At 37.9% G+C, this 16,744-nt stretch overlaps 1 protein-coding gene across 1 annotated transcript; it reads left to right on the top strand.

Annotated features, from left to right (window-relative positions):
* Window positions 1–8,300: 8,300 nt before the first annotated feature.
* On the top strand, window positions 8,301–15,996 carry LOC104548563 (3-hydroxyisobutyrate dehydrogenase, mitochondrial-like; the record flags this gene model as incomplete). The annotated part of the gene is made up of 3 exons (XM_010194614.1): window positions 8,301–8,453; window positions 13,306–13,415; window positions 15,875–15,996. Coding segments are annotated over exons 1-3 (379 nt in total), but the record flags the coding sequence as incomplete, so codon positions are not given.
* Window positions 15,997–16,744: the final 748 nt, after the last annotated feature.

The raw sequence follows: 16,744 nt of genomic DNA, 5'->3' as shown, positions 1-16,744 counted from the left end.
CTCCGGCGGAGTGCTAGGGGGGTGGGTCATCGCTGGCACGGCGCGCTCCCGCGAAGCGGCTCCCGCGGCCGCCTTGTTTGAGGCCGTACTCCAAAGCTTCGGAGTGGCTTTGCTCAATAAATGTTTTCACTCGATTGCTTAAAATAGCATGCCTGGAAGTTGTCAGAGCCCAGAAGTGTTTCCTGTGGCACCAGTGACATTTTAGCAGTACCTGTCACCCAAATTTGGGCAGTTCAGCCCTCTCAGTCGTTATACTTGATCGTTGTCCTTAAACTGAAGGTAAATCCAGTGGCACTTCCTCCTCTTACTGGCTCAAATGGTTGACTCTTGGGCACTGGAAGGAGCAAGCACCTTTAAGTGTCGAAGTGAATGAAGAATGTACATGCAGAACTGGAGCCCAAACCTTTTCCCTTTTCTAACTTGGAAACCACACTGCTGTTTCCAAGTGTTTTAGCTGCTGAAGTAGCTAACTGATAATATGTCTTCAGTAGTGTTTTCAATGTCATTTTGATAGCAGTCTGTTGCTTGCCTATGATACTGTATGGTTAGGCTCCAAACAGACACGTAAGTGTAGAACTTTCAAGTAGTGAAGTGGAAGAAATATATAATTTTAGATGGTATATGATTCTAAAATCTTCATATTTAATAAAGGATTTCAGGAGTTATTTAACTGCTCTTGAGTGAGTTACTTCTTAAAAATTTTAATTCCCCTTTAAACCTCATTTAAACTGATCAATTAAGTGTTTGACACTAAATTTTTAAATTAGCTTTCAGTGTTCTTTTTGCTTGATTGTCTCTCTTCTGCTAATGCATGAGTTATAGTCACAGCTCTGGTGTTGTGCTAACTAATAGCTCAGGTGCAGCAGGCGTATTGGTCACATGTTAGTGAAGTTAAATACAGGAGACCTGTTTATGTATTTAGCACCTTTTGTGATACTTCAGTTGAAAGCAGTAGCTTTCAATGTATTTTGAACCTTCTGTGCATGGTAGCTGTCAGATATTTCTGTAAGAGCTTTGAAATGTCCTGTCTTGGTTAATATTCCAGTGGTCCTGTTTAATGCAGAGAAGATGGAAGTGATCTCATTTCTTGGTATGAAAAGCAACCTAAACCCCTACACTGTCCCTTAAAGTTGAAAAACATAGTTTGTCTTTGTCTGAAGACCTGTGTGCGAAACACTGACCAAGCCTAAGGAGAAATTATTACTCTCCCAAGAAACTTCCACATAACAGAATTTCACCCACAGCGTTTAAGCTCTGACTTACTTCATAAGTAGTGACTGCACTGAAACTCCTGTTGACTCTGAGAAGTGTTTATGGGATGAAGGTCTGAGCTTTAAGCCTTCTTATCTGCTAAGCTCTACTGCTTAGTTATGTCGAGGTTTCCCCATCTCTGATGCATTTGTTAGGTTTGCCATCTTTTTATTTAGTTTTGAGTAGTCTAAAAGTTGTCTTTTTAGTAGTGATTTCATCAACTGTCATTCTGAGTGTAGCTCCACCCTGGTGAAGGAACTCTGCCAGCTCTGAGAGCTGTCCAACACCACAGGTTGCACAGTGAGTGCGCTCTTCATTCACTTATTGAATGCTCTTTAGTTACTTGCTCTTTGCAGCTGGTGCAGACCATAATGGATTGCTTCTTCTGTATGTTTATACCAGAGGCTGTTAAATAATCTAGGAGGAAAATAGCTGAGGGCAGATTTTGGAGGAGCGTCTTGGATATGTATGTTTGTGTATTAGCAAGCTGAATAGAGACCATGCTGTTTTGTGATCTGCAGCTGGCAGTTGCTGGCAAAGGTGCTTCATGGAGAGGGTGTATATGGCCTTTCTTTAAAATACATTTTTGATGGGTGTGGAGAAATTCTTCCTGGGGACTGCTGGGGAGAATGAAGCAGGGGTTAATGAGGTATCATGACTGAGAAAGGAAGATTTTCTGGTGGATGAAGATTCATCAGCTGAGGGAATTGTTAATCAAAGAAGACAATACTCTGCTAGAGAATGAAAATGTGCTTACAGTTAGTTTTGGATGAGTAGTAGGTATGTTAATGTCAGTTAACGGTTAAGTTAATGGTTAAGTAGTGCTTTAGTCGATACAGGAGCTGTGTTTGAACTGTCGAACGATTCCATGCTCTGGTGCAGAGAAGCATTAATTACTAAGCAAGGATTATGACAGAAAGACCTGCTGCTGTGAAGTCCAGCACATTACTTAATTAAGGGATCAAGTGTATGCTTGATATTCTTTTTAGATGAAAAGTACATACTGCATGTTTTTGTATTAATGTATTAGCAAATGTTTAATGAGGTATAGCTACAGATAAGAAAAATGAGGTAAGAAGACTCTGACTGTTACAAGATAGCATGTGTTTTTCATCAGCAGACCTTTACAGAGGTAAGGAAAAGCAAGTGGGATGTTTTCAATGTAAAGCTGGCCACATTTAGGCTCTTGTAATCTTCTTAAATTATGATTTTGGCAGAGTGCAGTTCTCAAAATCATTGCATAGCCTTTAAAAGCCTGTGACCCTGGGGCAATTTAAATTCCATTGGCAAAAGTTTCTAGGAGCAGAAAGATCTGATTCTGCCTATGTACAGCTGGCCTGTCTAATTTCTATGTTTCTTAAACTATTTCCCTCCAGGCTCTAGTTCAGTAGAGGTTTTATGAGTTCCTATAGAGAAGTCTGCACAAAACATGGAAGCTCTTGCTGATCCTTTCTTTCAAAGCAGGAAGAAGAAAAAGGATGGTGTCTTCTACTGTACTTATACAGAAGTATAAGTACAAGAACTTAAGATGCTAAATAGGTGGCAAAATCCTTCATTTGGTGGCTCATATTGAATTGTCATCATGTTTTGCTCTCCTTGTCAAGTTGCTTCATATGCAACTGTACTTTCTTATAAAGCCCTGAGCAAAACCAGCAACTTCAGTAGAGCTTTCTCTGGGCATCTTCCCATGCTCCTCTTAAATCTCACCTACTGGGTTGGAAAAGAACTCATGATTCACTGATCCAGAGAGATCAAGAATATTCATATGACTTGCAACCACCCTGATTAGGAAATTCTTATGGGACAGGAATATGTGGGCTATTATCCCTTGTGCCAGATTTATCAGTTTCATTAGACTAAGGACGTAGGAATTCCATCCCAGGAACTAAACATTTTGGTGAAGATGGTTCGAAGTAGATTTTATAAAGCCAAAAAGGAAGTAATGTAGTTGAGATTACAGTTTGAGGGTTACTGGTTTCTCAGTCTTGTTCTTGGCCAGTTAGACTGTGCTTTCCTTCAGAGTACAAGCATATTGGACCTTTTCCAGCTCTACTGTCTGTGGTCCTGTCCAGCTATTAGTTCCTTTTTGTTTGAACACAAAGACATGTTCATGTGTATTACAGTGTCTGTGCGGTCTAGTATTTGCAGTGAATTCAAGGCATCACTGGAGCTAAAATTCTTTCTTGAAACTGTAAGAGACATTACTCAGGGAGATAGTGTAAAATGAAATGTAAACATCTGAAATTATCTACACTTGTAACTGATCATTCAGGTTAAAAAGAAAATGGATTTCAGTATCTTTACTTTGAAGCTTGAAAAGACATGGCTTAGGTCATTGACAGGCCAGGTATTCTAGGGACAGGACTGCAGTCTGTACATTTCTGAATTTAGTCTCCTAATGGATGCATTTTGCTCAAGAAAGGCATTCAGAGATTCTTAAACTCTTGCTTATTTTTTAATTAAATTATTTTTAAGGCAAAATTCTCATTAAATTATATACTGAGGCAAGTGTTTATATTATAGGCTGACTTTTCAAAGCAAAACATTTTCATCTGTGTTATCTATAAGCCCCCAATAAGGCAACAGGGTCATAAATAGAGCCTCCTCATCAATGGTATCTTCATAGGCACAGGGCTCTCTGAGCACACGTTCCCTCAAGAGAATAATGAAGAATTTGGGAGAAGCCCAAATTCTTTGGAGTCAGTGTCACTGTAGCTTGTTTTGCTCACAATTAACTCGATCTATGTATTAACCTATGTTGCTGGTTCTGTTTCCATTGAAGGAGAATTAGTTGCACATTGTAACAGTGATTATTTTAAAAGTAGCTTCTATTACTCCTACTCCTGATGTTCTGCCCTCTGTTAGAAGCTGAGTATGGCCTGGGCATTTTTCCAGCCATGTGATTGCAGCAGGTTACTGTAGATTTTATGGTTGAAGTAAAATGGGTTTGATACCACAGGGACAGTTTCTGCAAATGCTTATACAATTGATGGGATTAGCTAAGCATATGTGTATGTGGGATTGCAGAATATCCGTCCTTAGATGTTTCAATTATGCAGTTACTTCAAAACCGAGCCTGTGCCATGTATCAAATGGTAAACAGTGCCTAGATATTGAAGCTGGACATCACTTTCCATGATAGCACCTGTGGAGTTTCATCGAATATGAAGATGTGAAAAATTGTGTCTTTGTAAACATCCTCTGTTTAGCAAACCCCCACTGTCCTAAGTAGTCAAAATATGCCATGATTCTAAATGCAGTTGATTCAAATTTCATTGAAATCAGCTCTATTAGGTATGTCTGTGAGCTAATTTCATCAGTCCTTTAAAGCAATTTTCCTAAATTTGAGTACCTGGGGATCTGGAAGTTTTTCAAAGCTGTTAATTACATTATATCATTTTAAAGTGGCTAATTTAACACTGGGCTGTGAGAAGTTAAACCAAACTAAGAAGTCAGTAACTGAGTCAGGAGTGAACTGTCTCTTGAACAGGCCCAAATTTCCGGGGATTTCAGTATGTTCTAGTTAGCACAGTGCAGAAAATGGTCTCTGATTCATGAACTAAGCTGAGAAGATCAACAGATGCAGACAAAAGGAGAAATAATAGCACACAGTGACATGAAACTAATAGTACCGATCAGCATGTTGCCTCGTCTTCCAGCCTAACCGTTGCTATGCCTTCTGGGGATATTGCAAAATGAAGACTTTTAAGGAAGGTCTTACAGTAGAAGAATGAGTTGGTTTCATGGATATTTACATTGTGAAAAGCTGCCTTAGAGAATAGAAATGGTTGTTGGCCATCAGCCTGTCATTGTAGTCCAATTACCAATCAATGTCTTAATAGTAAGAGGTGATGATAGCCATGAAAAGTCATCAAAGGAAAGCAGGCTTATGCGATATGGTAGAGAAAAGTAAGGCAGGATGCAGAGAAGGAGTGACAGAAAGTAGCATGGGCAAAATGTCCTTCTCAGTTTCCAGTGTTTCCATAAAGATTGAGGCAAGATTGTGTTTGTTAAGTTGAGGCAGGTGGCCAGGTTCTGAAGTAGCTGAGATCTCAGCTATGATGAAAGAGGAATGAATGACATTTAAGCAGATCATGGATGGGTCTTCTAAGCTGTAGGTAGAAGTGGCAGACATCACTGTTGGGGTCAGCACTGATACAGAGAAAGTGTATCAAAAACGTTTCCTGAAGATGATTAAGAGATTTCTTGACGTTTAATTTGAGGTGCTGGTTAGATGTCCATGAGATGATGTGAGAAAAGAAAAATTCAGGATAAAAGTGAAGGGTCTACAAGAATGAGCCTAGGCATGCTAGGCCTAGATTTATGCTTCTGATGATTCTGTTTCTGATTATAACATCAGAAACAAAGAAAACTGGAGTTTGGAAGCAGCGCTAACTTTAAAGCTAGGTAAGTTTGCTCCAAGGTTGCTCCAAGGATGGAGGTTCCACTGCTTCTCTGTGCAGCCTGTTCCAGTGCAGAGTCTTTCTCCTCATCAGAGATGCTTTTCTTACTTCCAACCAGGATTTCCCTTCCTGCAGCTCTTGGCCATTGCCCCCTATCCTATTGTTGAGCATCTCTGTGAAGAATCTGTCTTCATTTGCTCTGTGACTCTTCCCTCCCACTCCTCAGGCAGTGCAAGACTGCAATTAGCTTTTGCTTCTCCAGGGTAAGCAAAGACAGTTCCCTTAGCGTCTGTTCATACGTCATGTTCTCCAGCTCCTCAGTCATCTTAATTGATGTGTGCTGGGCTGTCTGCAGTTTGACTACGTTTCTTGTGTGTTGTGCTGCGTAGAGTGGAATCACCGATTTCTTTGACTTGTTGGGTATGCTCTTGTTAATGTCAGGCAGGTAATTAACCTTTTGCTGCAAAGACTGACTCATGCTCAACTTGTCTACAGGAATCCACAGGTCCTTTTCTGCAGAGCTGCAAGCTGTCTTGCCAGTCCTCAGCCTGGAATGACAGCTCCTGCCTCAAGTACAGGACATTGCGTTTGCCTTTGTTGAACTTCTTGAGGCCCCTTCCTCCAGTCTTTTTGATTGGTAGCCCTTTCCTGGAGTTTCTCAGCCATTCCCCCAGTTTGGTGTCATACACAATTGTGCTGAGGGTGCTTACGTCCCATCATGACAGTCATTGATGAAATTTTTAAGCAGCAGCAGCAGCAGCCCCAGTGTTGACCCACGAACATGGATAACTGACTGTGGCTGGTCTTTGAACCATTGATCACTGTTGTTTAAGCCAGACAGTCCAGACAATATTTCTTCCATCAGGTAGTCTTGCAGTCCAGTCCAGTGCATACGTTCCTTGTTTGGCTACCAGGGTACAGGAGGCTGTTTTCAAAGCTTTACTGAAGTCAAGGTAAGTAAGGTCCTCTGGTATTAAGAGGTAGAGAAAGAAGGATGCTGAAAACCTGGACTTGCACCTCCACATGAAGCTGGAGGCCTCAATGTAGAAAAAGGAGCAATTTTAGATTCATGTAAGTGATGTACTAGGGAAGACTGACTCATAAAAACTATGAGAAGAAAAGACTCCCAAGATTATTACTATGGCAGATGATGATGTTTTAGGCTCTTTGTTAATTTCTTTCCTAGATCTGACATCTAGCACTTCTTAAAAAAGCAATGTACTCTTTACCTTACTTATCTCAGTTTGCACTAAGTGTTTTCCCAGTGCAGTTTTCTTTTAAATTGTGCTACCTCTCTAGCTATGTAATTGCTTCAGGCCTCTGTGGAAACTGTCTCAGACCAAAGTTCTCTCAGCGAACTTGATTTATTAAATGTGGCACTTCCAAAATAGTGCTGCAGCTGAAAGAGCATGACCATAGCTGGCTAAGAAGAAGCTTAGAGTCAGAAAGACCTTAAAATGATTAATCAAGTGTTATTGGCCTAGAGAGGATTCTTTGCTAAGCATTGAGACCTCTTAGAGTCTAGATCCAGCTTAGGCACTTTTTCTGTATGTGCACTTCAGAGATAGAGTAGTTCCATAGTTAGTTAGCTTCGTTTCTGGCTCCTTAGTTGCTGCATGCCTTAGTGTTTATTCTGCATAACCTTTTCCTTTGCTGTAAAGGAAAAACTGTTTTATGTAATCAGCAAAGAAACCTTGGCACTGCCAAATTGTGCTGCCCTTGGATTAGGAGCATTCAGAGTGATGAGACAGTGATTGCAGTAGTCGGATGCCTGCAATGCTGCTTTACTGTCCAGCATTTGATACGTCTGCAATGCTACTTACAATCCAGCATTTGATACTCACTAACTACTTGTAAAAAGTAACTGACTGAAATGGTAGTGTTCTCTGTAGATTGTGGATTATATGCTTTATAGTTCTGTCTTGGTAGTACAGCAAACAGAGTACAGTGCTTATTCCTGTAAAGACTTCCTCATTTCGTATTTATGCTCTAGTTTGTTCTAGTTTTCAGTATTTGTTTTTGAACTATAGTGCAAGTGATTACATGGCTCAAAGGATTTGCAATGATTTATTACAGAGACTTTCACCTTTAGGGTAGTGGCTTATATCTGAGTGCAGGATCAGAAGAATCCAGTTATTACCTGTGAGGAGCTGCAGAACATAAAGTGGCAGCCTCAGTCCATTTCTAGAGCACAGGTGCTGTGTCCCATGGCTGCAGCCAAAGTTGCAAGTAAGGAGTCTGTAAAATATATATAAAATGTGGTTTTGCCTATCCAGTTTAGGATTTAAACACCTAACAAAACAGAGACAAGCCTGCATATGTTAAGTCTGTGCTTGAGCTCCTCTCAGACTGAAACTCAGACCTTAACTTTTGGGAGTATTGCTCATATTTGATTATTACTACACTTGTTGAAACATCCACATTTTCCTAATTAAAATAATTTTCTTTGCTATGTAGAAAAACCATTCTGGGATTGTATTTGTGGCCCAATGTGAGCTATAATTTGCAGTTTATCCGCTGTTTTTAAGCATGAAGTTTTTAAATAAATGAAAACAGATTACACACTAGGTTTTGTTATGTCACTGTTACTCATTACTCTAAAATACAATTATACTGATATTTGTTGTTTTGAAATCAGTGTGTTCTAGGGCAATGGCTTCCAAAACCCCAGTTGGATTCATTGGACTGGGTAACATGGGAAACCCAATGGCAAAAAACCTGGTAAAACATGGATATCCAGTTATTGCATATGATGTGTTCCCAGAAGCTTGCAAAGAATTTCAAGACTTGGGAGCCCAGGTATAGTAATAAACTTTCTTTATTTCAACAATAACTGTGTGTATTCAATGGTTTCTTGCATGCGATGTTTTTAAAATAATCTGTGGTTGTCTTGGTTGAGATCACTATTGGAACTAAAACAGCGAACAGCTTAGGGAAGCACAGCCTGAATGTGGGAGGTTTCACTTGGAGAAAAGACATGATTCTAAGTAATTTCCCTGCTGTTAGCCAGAACTGCTACCTTGGTGGACTTCTCAAGCTGTTGGGGTTTTTCTCCCCTTTTTATGAGACTAGCTTGATGGCCTGTTCTTTCACCTCCTTCTTTCTCCTGCTTCCTCCTCTCCCAGGTCTTGATGGCCAGTGGGCTGCTTTTCATCTGGTTCCTTTTTGACCTTTTCAGGTTAAATGACCCTAGTTAAAAATTCCAGCTGGCATAGCTGTAAGGGTTATAGGGACATACGAGCTTTCCTGCTGCTTCAAGGTGCAGTCCTCAGGGGTAGGGGAAAAATCTAATTATTAAAGTGCTTATTCTCTTGGAGGTGAGGAAGGTTATGGTGAGAGAAGAGGAAGGAATGAAAAGGAAGAAGGAGGGAAGGAAATTGATCACATTAAGGAGGTTTACTTTCCTGCCATTTACCCTGTGAAATCTTGGCCCTGTTCCAGTCAGTGCTGTTGCTTTCGTTGATCTGTTAATACACCCAGAAACCCATTCAGGCTTTCAGATGGTTGGGTCATTTCTAAAAGTCTGAAAGGTATTTGAATGTTTTTGGCATGCTTCAAAGCTATAGTAGTTTAGGTAGTTGTAGGGGGAATAGGTGCATAAAACACTGAAAAGAATATATTCAATTAAGGAGACACCTATGCAAAACCAATACTTTGACATGACAGTGTAGAAGATAGGAGGAGATTTTCCAGCAGTGGCAAGGAAATTGTAGGTAGATCCATATAGAGGAACTGTATCCCTTGAAAGTCTAAACTGTTGGAGCTAATTGCAGCTGTTCTAAATAATGAGGTAACCTCAAGTTTCCTGAAATAAAATGATAAAGTGCACCTGTTTGATAATTAATTGCAGCTCTCCTTGAATAATTACAGAATCTTGACCTTAACTGGCAAAGTAAGCTTTTCTTTTTTTTTCCCTAGCTGCTGGGTTGTTTGTTTTTTTTGTTAAAGCAGCTGAGACCGTCAGGCATGAACCAGAACTGTCTTGAGTAACAGGCTGGACAAATAGAAGGGAAGTCTGTTTTGAGCAATTGGTTGTACTTTTAATTCATGTTCTGCAGTGGGATCTCTTTGCTGTGGCTGCCCATTTGGGTAGCTTATTGCCATAGTAATAGAATCCTTGGCATCCACTGCAAGACTTAATGTGTGATATTAAAGGTGAAGTGTAATGCTTTTAAAAATAAAGCCAAAAGTATGTTTTAAGATCGTAAATCACTAAGAGAATACATGAGTAGGCTTAAATACAAATAAAACACACTTAAAGAAAATCTGTGAACATAACTTCCTCTTCTTGATCTATAGGTGTAAATCCTACCCCAACATTTTTTTTAGGACTTGGAAACTTGTGGGTCCAAGGGGCCTTGTAGAAACTGCTGTGGAAGGAGCATTGGACTCCAAGGGCTGCTTTCTCTTTGGTCTGACTGGTAGGGTAAAGCCATCAGGAGTGTTACAGAGGTGAAAAGATGACAGAATACGTTGTCAAATGTCCTTTGTTTAAAGCCAGTGCTACTACCAAGGTATACGGAGGATGAGGGATGTTTGATCCTAAGTTTGCATATTCTGTGACTCCACTTTCTTTAGCATCTGAAGTAAAGAAGTGGAGGTAGTATATGTCAGGAGGCAGCCACCTGCCTCCTGATGGTGAATGGTAAGGGAGAAATGAACTGAGCAGAAACAATACGGAGCCACTTGGAGTGAAACTTTGAGAAAGCTGCAAGGTTACAAACCAAGGAGAATACTGAAGGGTGTTGTGAGCAAGTAGGCTGCTGCCTCATTTTTTCTCTACTGTCTCTCCCCCCTTCCCCATAATTATCACTTTCTTTCTCATGGAGCAGAATGTGTAAATGTCACTTTGTTTCAGTTTACATATCTCTGAATCCTACTTCAAATTTGGAAGTTTGTGTTAACTAGAAGTCATCTGAAGTGTAATGCAGCATAAAAATTGAGCTTTTTTCAATGTATTTGGGGAGAATGGCATTTCAGGAAGCAGAACTATTAAGTGACCTATAGTAAATATAAAGGAAAAAAGTAGGGAGGCATTTTGAAACAAATATAAGGAGATGTGTGAATTGGAGGGCATGAACAAATAATGAGTATGAAGAAAAATCTCCTCTATCCAGTTGCATTCTGCAAAAGTTTGCTTGAACTGACAAGTGTCAAAACAGGTATGGAACTTGGTGTGCTGCTACTCTGACCCAATATGGTCTATGCTAGTAATCAGCAATTAGCATTTAATAAGTTTTTTTTAAAGTTACACACATACTCTGAATGATTTTAAATGATTAATGTTTGTTAATAACTTTCAAATAATTCAACTTTATTTCTGAGACACGAAGTTCCAAATAAAAAAATGTATGCTGCTTGTTAAACCAGCTGGGTAGATTTCCTCTGGGATTATTAATCATATTTGTTACAGTACCAAAAAGTCAAGAATGACAATTCCCACTTTAATTCTCACTTTTTATGCTGCCTACTTCAGGGTAGCAAAATTATTTTCTTTTATATGGTTGTGGAAGTACTGTTACAGTCTGTGTACATTTTAAATCTAATTTTCTTCATATAAAAGTCATGTAGTAGTTTGAAAGATATGGATGGAATAAGTTAATTTCTATGTAGTTGGCTACTGTGAATAAATTAATTTCTGTGTAGTTGCACTATGTCTTCTATATATCTGTGTTGCTTGAGCATTGTTTAAATCTGTAACCAAAAACTGACTATGTCCCATCTACATAGCCAAGCAGAAATGTGAAGCTGATGTGATTTTTAAGTTGTATGTCCAATATAGTATGTTTTTCAACTTCTGGTTGAAAGATGAAAATGGGCCACAGAGTGTTCAGCTGATAACTTGCAAACCTTTGAGAATACTGGAAATAATACTTTCAAATAAGAAGACACATATAAATTCAGGTTCCAATTACACATTTCCTCTCTCCTCCTCTAACAATGCTCATTGAGACTGAACTGAACCAGGGATACTCAGAAGTAAAGACAAAGGTGTCATACTCCCGTATAAAGAGTCAGGCTCTTTGGTCTCCAGGGAAGCAAGTAATAAAATTAACTAATTGAGTATAGAAGCTTTTCTGCTTATAATTGCCTCATTTATTCCTCCTAACCTTTGTTCTTTGGACTAGGGTATGTTTCCTTTTCTAACTATGCATTATACCAGATGTTTTGTGTAGTATTAACTTATTCTTTCAAAACAGAAACTGCATGTTTCTAAGCCCCATGTACGCTAGTTTCTTTTTTTTTTTAGTGCTCTGTGCAGTGTGTATATACAGTCTTCCCTTCTTTTCCTTATTTTGCAATAAGTAAAATAGAAATTAAGAAGTGTGTCATGCTGGATCCGAGAAGTCCTCCAAGATGTTATTTAGTGTTTCTTACAAATGTGTATTTAACATGCTTTCTGTGATGCTGAGACTTGATGCTTGTAAAAGTATTGCATATAAAAAGATAATATTTTTACATAAGTGCCTTTAGTATCAATACATGTAGTTATAAATAGATAAGGAATGGTGAAACAAGGTCATAAATTTGTTGATTTGTATACATTATGGAAAATAACTACATTTTCAGGTAGCTGTTAAACTGCAATTTCTTAACTCTAAAGCTATGTGAGATGGAAATTATAATTTATCCACATGAAGAAGTTCATATAAAGTTTTGCTTAAGGCATTTCTTCAAGTTTAAAAACCCAAAGCATATAATGTATCTAGCAGAATAGATCGATGTAATATTAAGGTTACGCTTCATCATTCAGCAGCAATAAGTGGAAAACAAAACAAAACAAACAAAATTTGCTTTCTGCTCATCTTGCTTTCTACTTGGAACCTAATTCTTTTCAGCAGAACTACCTGAATAAGCAAAACCAGATTTGATCCTTGTGAGCTAAATACAAAAGAAAATGCTGTATGGTTTTGCTGCTGTTTTCCCTGAGCTATGAATATATTAACAATGCATTTTTAAAAGAAATTAATTGTTTAAACTTAGTATTGGACAAAAATCTTAGTGGCAAAGAGACATCTCCTTTTTGGGTAAAACTCTGGCTTCTTCGAGTTCATTGGCAAAACTCACTATCAGTATTTCACTTGCTGTGTATGTATCTTAAATACCATGGTGCCTGCCTCTGAGTATGAGCTGGGGAAGATAAGATACCTTTAAAGTCAGGCATATTTGTTTAACAACAAATAGCTAACAATGTATTTTGAAACTTGTTCAGATATCTTTGGTGAAGAATACTTGATTAATTTTCTTTCTTTAAAAATGTCAGCCATAGTATTGTGTGAAACATCAGTTAGTTTATCTGATTTTTTTTAAGTGAGGCTTAGAGGTGCATTACTTCTTTTTTAAATGTTTTTAAATGTTTTGCTCAGCCTTACTCTCTTCCAATGCTGTATATAAGCCATATGGTGGTTGTTCTGGAGGAACTTCCATGACTGGACATGCTTTTAATTTTTTTAAATTCTTCTGTTACTGGATTATATTAATCAACATTTCCATTAGTAGGGCAGAGTTTGTCTTGTGTTCTAATTTTTTACCTAGCTTAGTTGTGATCTGCAAATACTAAAAACAAACTCGGCAAACATATCTGAATTCTCTTTTTCAGGAAGTGGAAGCTTACATAAAATTTTCTTTTTTTTTTTTTCTTCTTTAAAAGGTAACAGATTCCCCAGCAGATGTAGCAGAAAGAGCAGACAGAATTATTACCATGCTGCCTTCTAGTTCCAATTCGATAGAAGTTTACACAGGAGCAAATGGAATTCTCAAGTAAGAATTTGCTGTAGTCTGGAGAGTTCCCACCCCTGCTCAAGGCTGTGTTACGTTGTTTGTCAAATGATCGCTGTTGCTGTAACTCTTGCTGTGCTTTCAAGGGCACTTAACTTGATATTCTTCCCTGTTTTGTCACTATTGATATTTCTGATTACGTGTCTTCTCTTAAACTGTGCTTGCTTTTGAATGGCTTTTGGCTAAAGTCTTAATTTTATTTTCAGTAGAACCGTAATTCATGTGAATTCATGTGTACTATTATTTACCTTCTCAGTTGCATGTTTCTTTTACCATAATGTAATGCACTACAGATAAGCACAACTAGTATATTTGCTGGCAACATTTGTTTGCTCAAATAATTTTTTCTGTAGCTTGAAATCCTATAAATGAAATGTTCTGAATAGATGCCATTGTGTCTCATGGTATTAAAGTGCATTAACATAGAATAGCTGACAAAGTTTTATTGATTTCTATTCTAATTGTGTGTTTATTACACAATAAAATATCTAAAGAGTTTGTTTAATCTGAAACAGTGTTTTTACTTTTGCAGAGAGACTTCCCCGGAGCCTAAAATCTGTAGTTTTCAGAATTCTAATACTCAGAGTTTTTTGACTTGCCAAATTAAAAAATAAATAGTATTTAAAAGGCTCTTCTGGCCGCATGTGCACTGCTCCTAGCAGGCTGACTAAGGCTACTCAGTACCTTTGAGGATCATGTATGATCTTACTGCTATCCAGGTTAATAATGTAAAGAAACAAACATACAGCAGACAAAAGTACAATAGAACATCTAAAACTGATGATGACTTTTTAGTTATTGGTTGTAGACAATATTAAGATGCAGTGTTTTGAAAATCAAATGGAGAAGAGGGGTTTTCAGTTCTCCTTCCAACATGGAAAAACTCAATTGCTTCTTTCCCTTGCTGTCCACAGTATAATTCCTCACAAAGTAGGACTGATCAGATCTAAGTATCTGTAGCTTAGACCTTGCTGGTAGGGAAGGTAATTGGATCAGTCCTACAAAGCTGGGCAAACAGCTGCAGGAGAATCGTATCCAGGATGGCAGTGCTTCGAAGACAGATTGGCACCGATTATACTTTCTGGTATAATACAGCCAGTTAATCTTCTGAGTACCTAGATGTGGAAAATGCTGCAGGGAGCAGAGGATGTGGAAAGCAGTCCTGTGCTGCTGCCGTTTCTCAGCCTCCATATTCAAGAGAAGGAAGTGTAATTTAACAGTAGTGGCTTATGGCACTCTGAGTGACCTGGTCCCTGGTGGCAGGTTTAAGTTTGATCATTTTCTGAAGCTTTTTAAGCTTTACTGAAGAAAACATTGATGCTCTGGAGGATTTAAGAGTTAACTTAATTATCCCTCTGTGTTACCAAGGAACCTGTGCCACTGCACTTTTTCTGAACATAAGGGTAGATGATGTAGTACTGTATCTGCTACACTGTTTTTCGTTTGCATGTGTTCAAATTAACTGCAGCAGCTCATTCCTTCTGTGGAAAAGGACAAGTTCTTTGTATTTGACACTGTTTGAGCCTGGAGTTACAGTGGTGTTCCCAGCTGTATAATGTATATATTGAGATAGTATTTCCAGCTATCTAGGTAATCCAGTTCAGTGGAATTCACTGTACTGCCAACAGCGTGCAAGGTGCAGCAAGGCTCTTCATCTGTCATGTGTAGCTTTAAATTACCTTTTTTGTGACTGAAAAACTTTGTTTGGTTTCATGGTGTTTGCTGGTCTAGTGGATATTAAATCGTGGTGCAATTGAATGGAAAGAAGGATAAAAATGTAATAACTTTTTAAGAGTTGAGAGCATTAAAATAACTACTTTAATTGCAGTTTTTTAAACACATGCACAACTTTTTGTGTTCTGCAGTTCAGGATACAATTCTTCTACCTAAATTTACTAGCTGTCAGTCGGAAAACATTTTTCTCCGTGCTTCACTTTGAATCTGCAGTGGGCTTTTGTGATGTTAGTTATGATCATGATGTAGAATAAATTGTAGCAATGACTAAAATAATGCAATCAGGCTATTTTGATGAGAACTTGAGATATATATAGAGAGAAAGAAAATGGTGTTGTTATATATGAAATTTTAGGCTGTATCAACATTTAGTTCAGTTCCTTAGAATGCATCTTAGATGATCTGTATATGAGATACTGCTCAAACTTGCATGATGACAGGTTTTCCTAGTGCACCCTTTTTGTGCAATGTTTTTATAATAGTATTTAGGAAGAACATCCTTTTTTGTGTTCAGGTTTTATTTTATTTTGAGTTGTTCCAAATTATGCAGTATACATACTGAGCAGATCTTGCTCAGCAGAGTTTAAAACTTTGTGTTTATTAGTGTAGCAAAAAGTGTATGTACATTTATCATGCTGAAGATAAACAGTGCCATGTTGCAGATGTCTTGTGCAACAAATAGTAATAATAATTAATCTTTATTTTAGGAAAGTGAAGAAAGGTTCATTGCTAATAGATTCCAGTACTATAGACCCTTCTGTTTCAAAAGAATTAGCCAAAGCAGTTGAAAAAATGGGAGCTGTTTTCATGGATGCCCCAGTTTCTGGAGGTAAGTCTTCATTAACAGTTGTTTCATACTGGATACGTCTCTTTGCAGTCTCAAATGCTACGTTGTACCCTTGTTGGGATGTGTTGCTTTTTGTTGTTATATGTACAGTGTTCTTTTTTTGTTGTTCAATTACATTAAAGAAATGTATGTTATTTTAGGATTATTTTTAGAGTTTAGGAATATGCTTTTGTGTTAGACCTGGAGGAAACTGAGCTTTCACATGATATGGTACAGTCGTCCTCTTAATTTAACTTGTTTCATAAAGTTATATTTTTATGCAGGTATTCATGTCTCTTCAGTCTCCATTAATTTCTTTCTGTTATGGAAAGAATCTGTTTCATTACCGTTAAGCAGTTCTGTTACTTTTTAATTAATTAAAGAAGAGAGAAGGAAGGTGGGAAGAAAGGATTTCATGATCAAGAAAAAACAGAGCTTTCCTCTGGTTTTCTAACAGTTGAAGAATGTTGGTGATATTTGTCTATTCTTAAAGTTGTTAACTTGATCTTACAAGTATTTCATCTCTTGTAAGAAATGTTATAAAGCAGAGAAGTCTTCCATTTTGTGGACATAGAGCAGAAGCATAAAATTAAGGTTTTGAAGACAAAATCATAGCTTATCATTACTGTTGTTAAATTCTTATCTAAAATCCCTAGAATTGGAAGGAGAGGAAAACCCATTTTGTGTGGGAAAATCTTGGAGTTTTTACAGTCCGCTCTAAAAATTAATGTAAGTGGCATGATAAGAATTC

Source organism: Mesitornis unicolor, unplaced genomic scaffold (assembly GCF_000695765.1).
Source record: "Mesitornis unicolor isolate BGI_N332 unplaced genomic scaffold, ASM69576v1 scaffold51391, whole genome shotgun sequence".
In the NCBI taxonomy this organism is placed as follows: domain Eukaryota; kingdom Metazoa; phylum Chordata; class Aves; order Mesitornithiformes; family Mesitornithidae; genus Mesitornis; species Mesitornis unicolor.
Note: the sequence above shows the minus strand (reverse complement) of the source record. Positions and strands in the feature narration are given on the sequence as shown.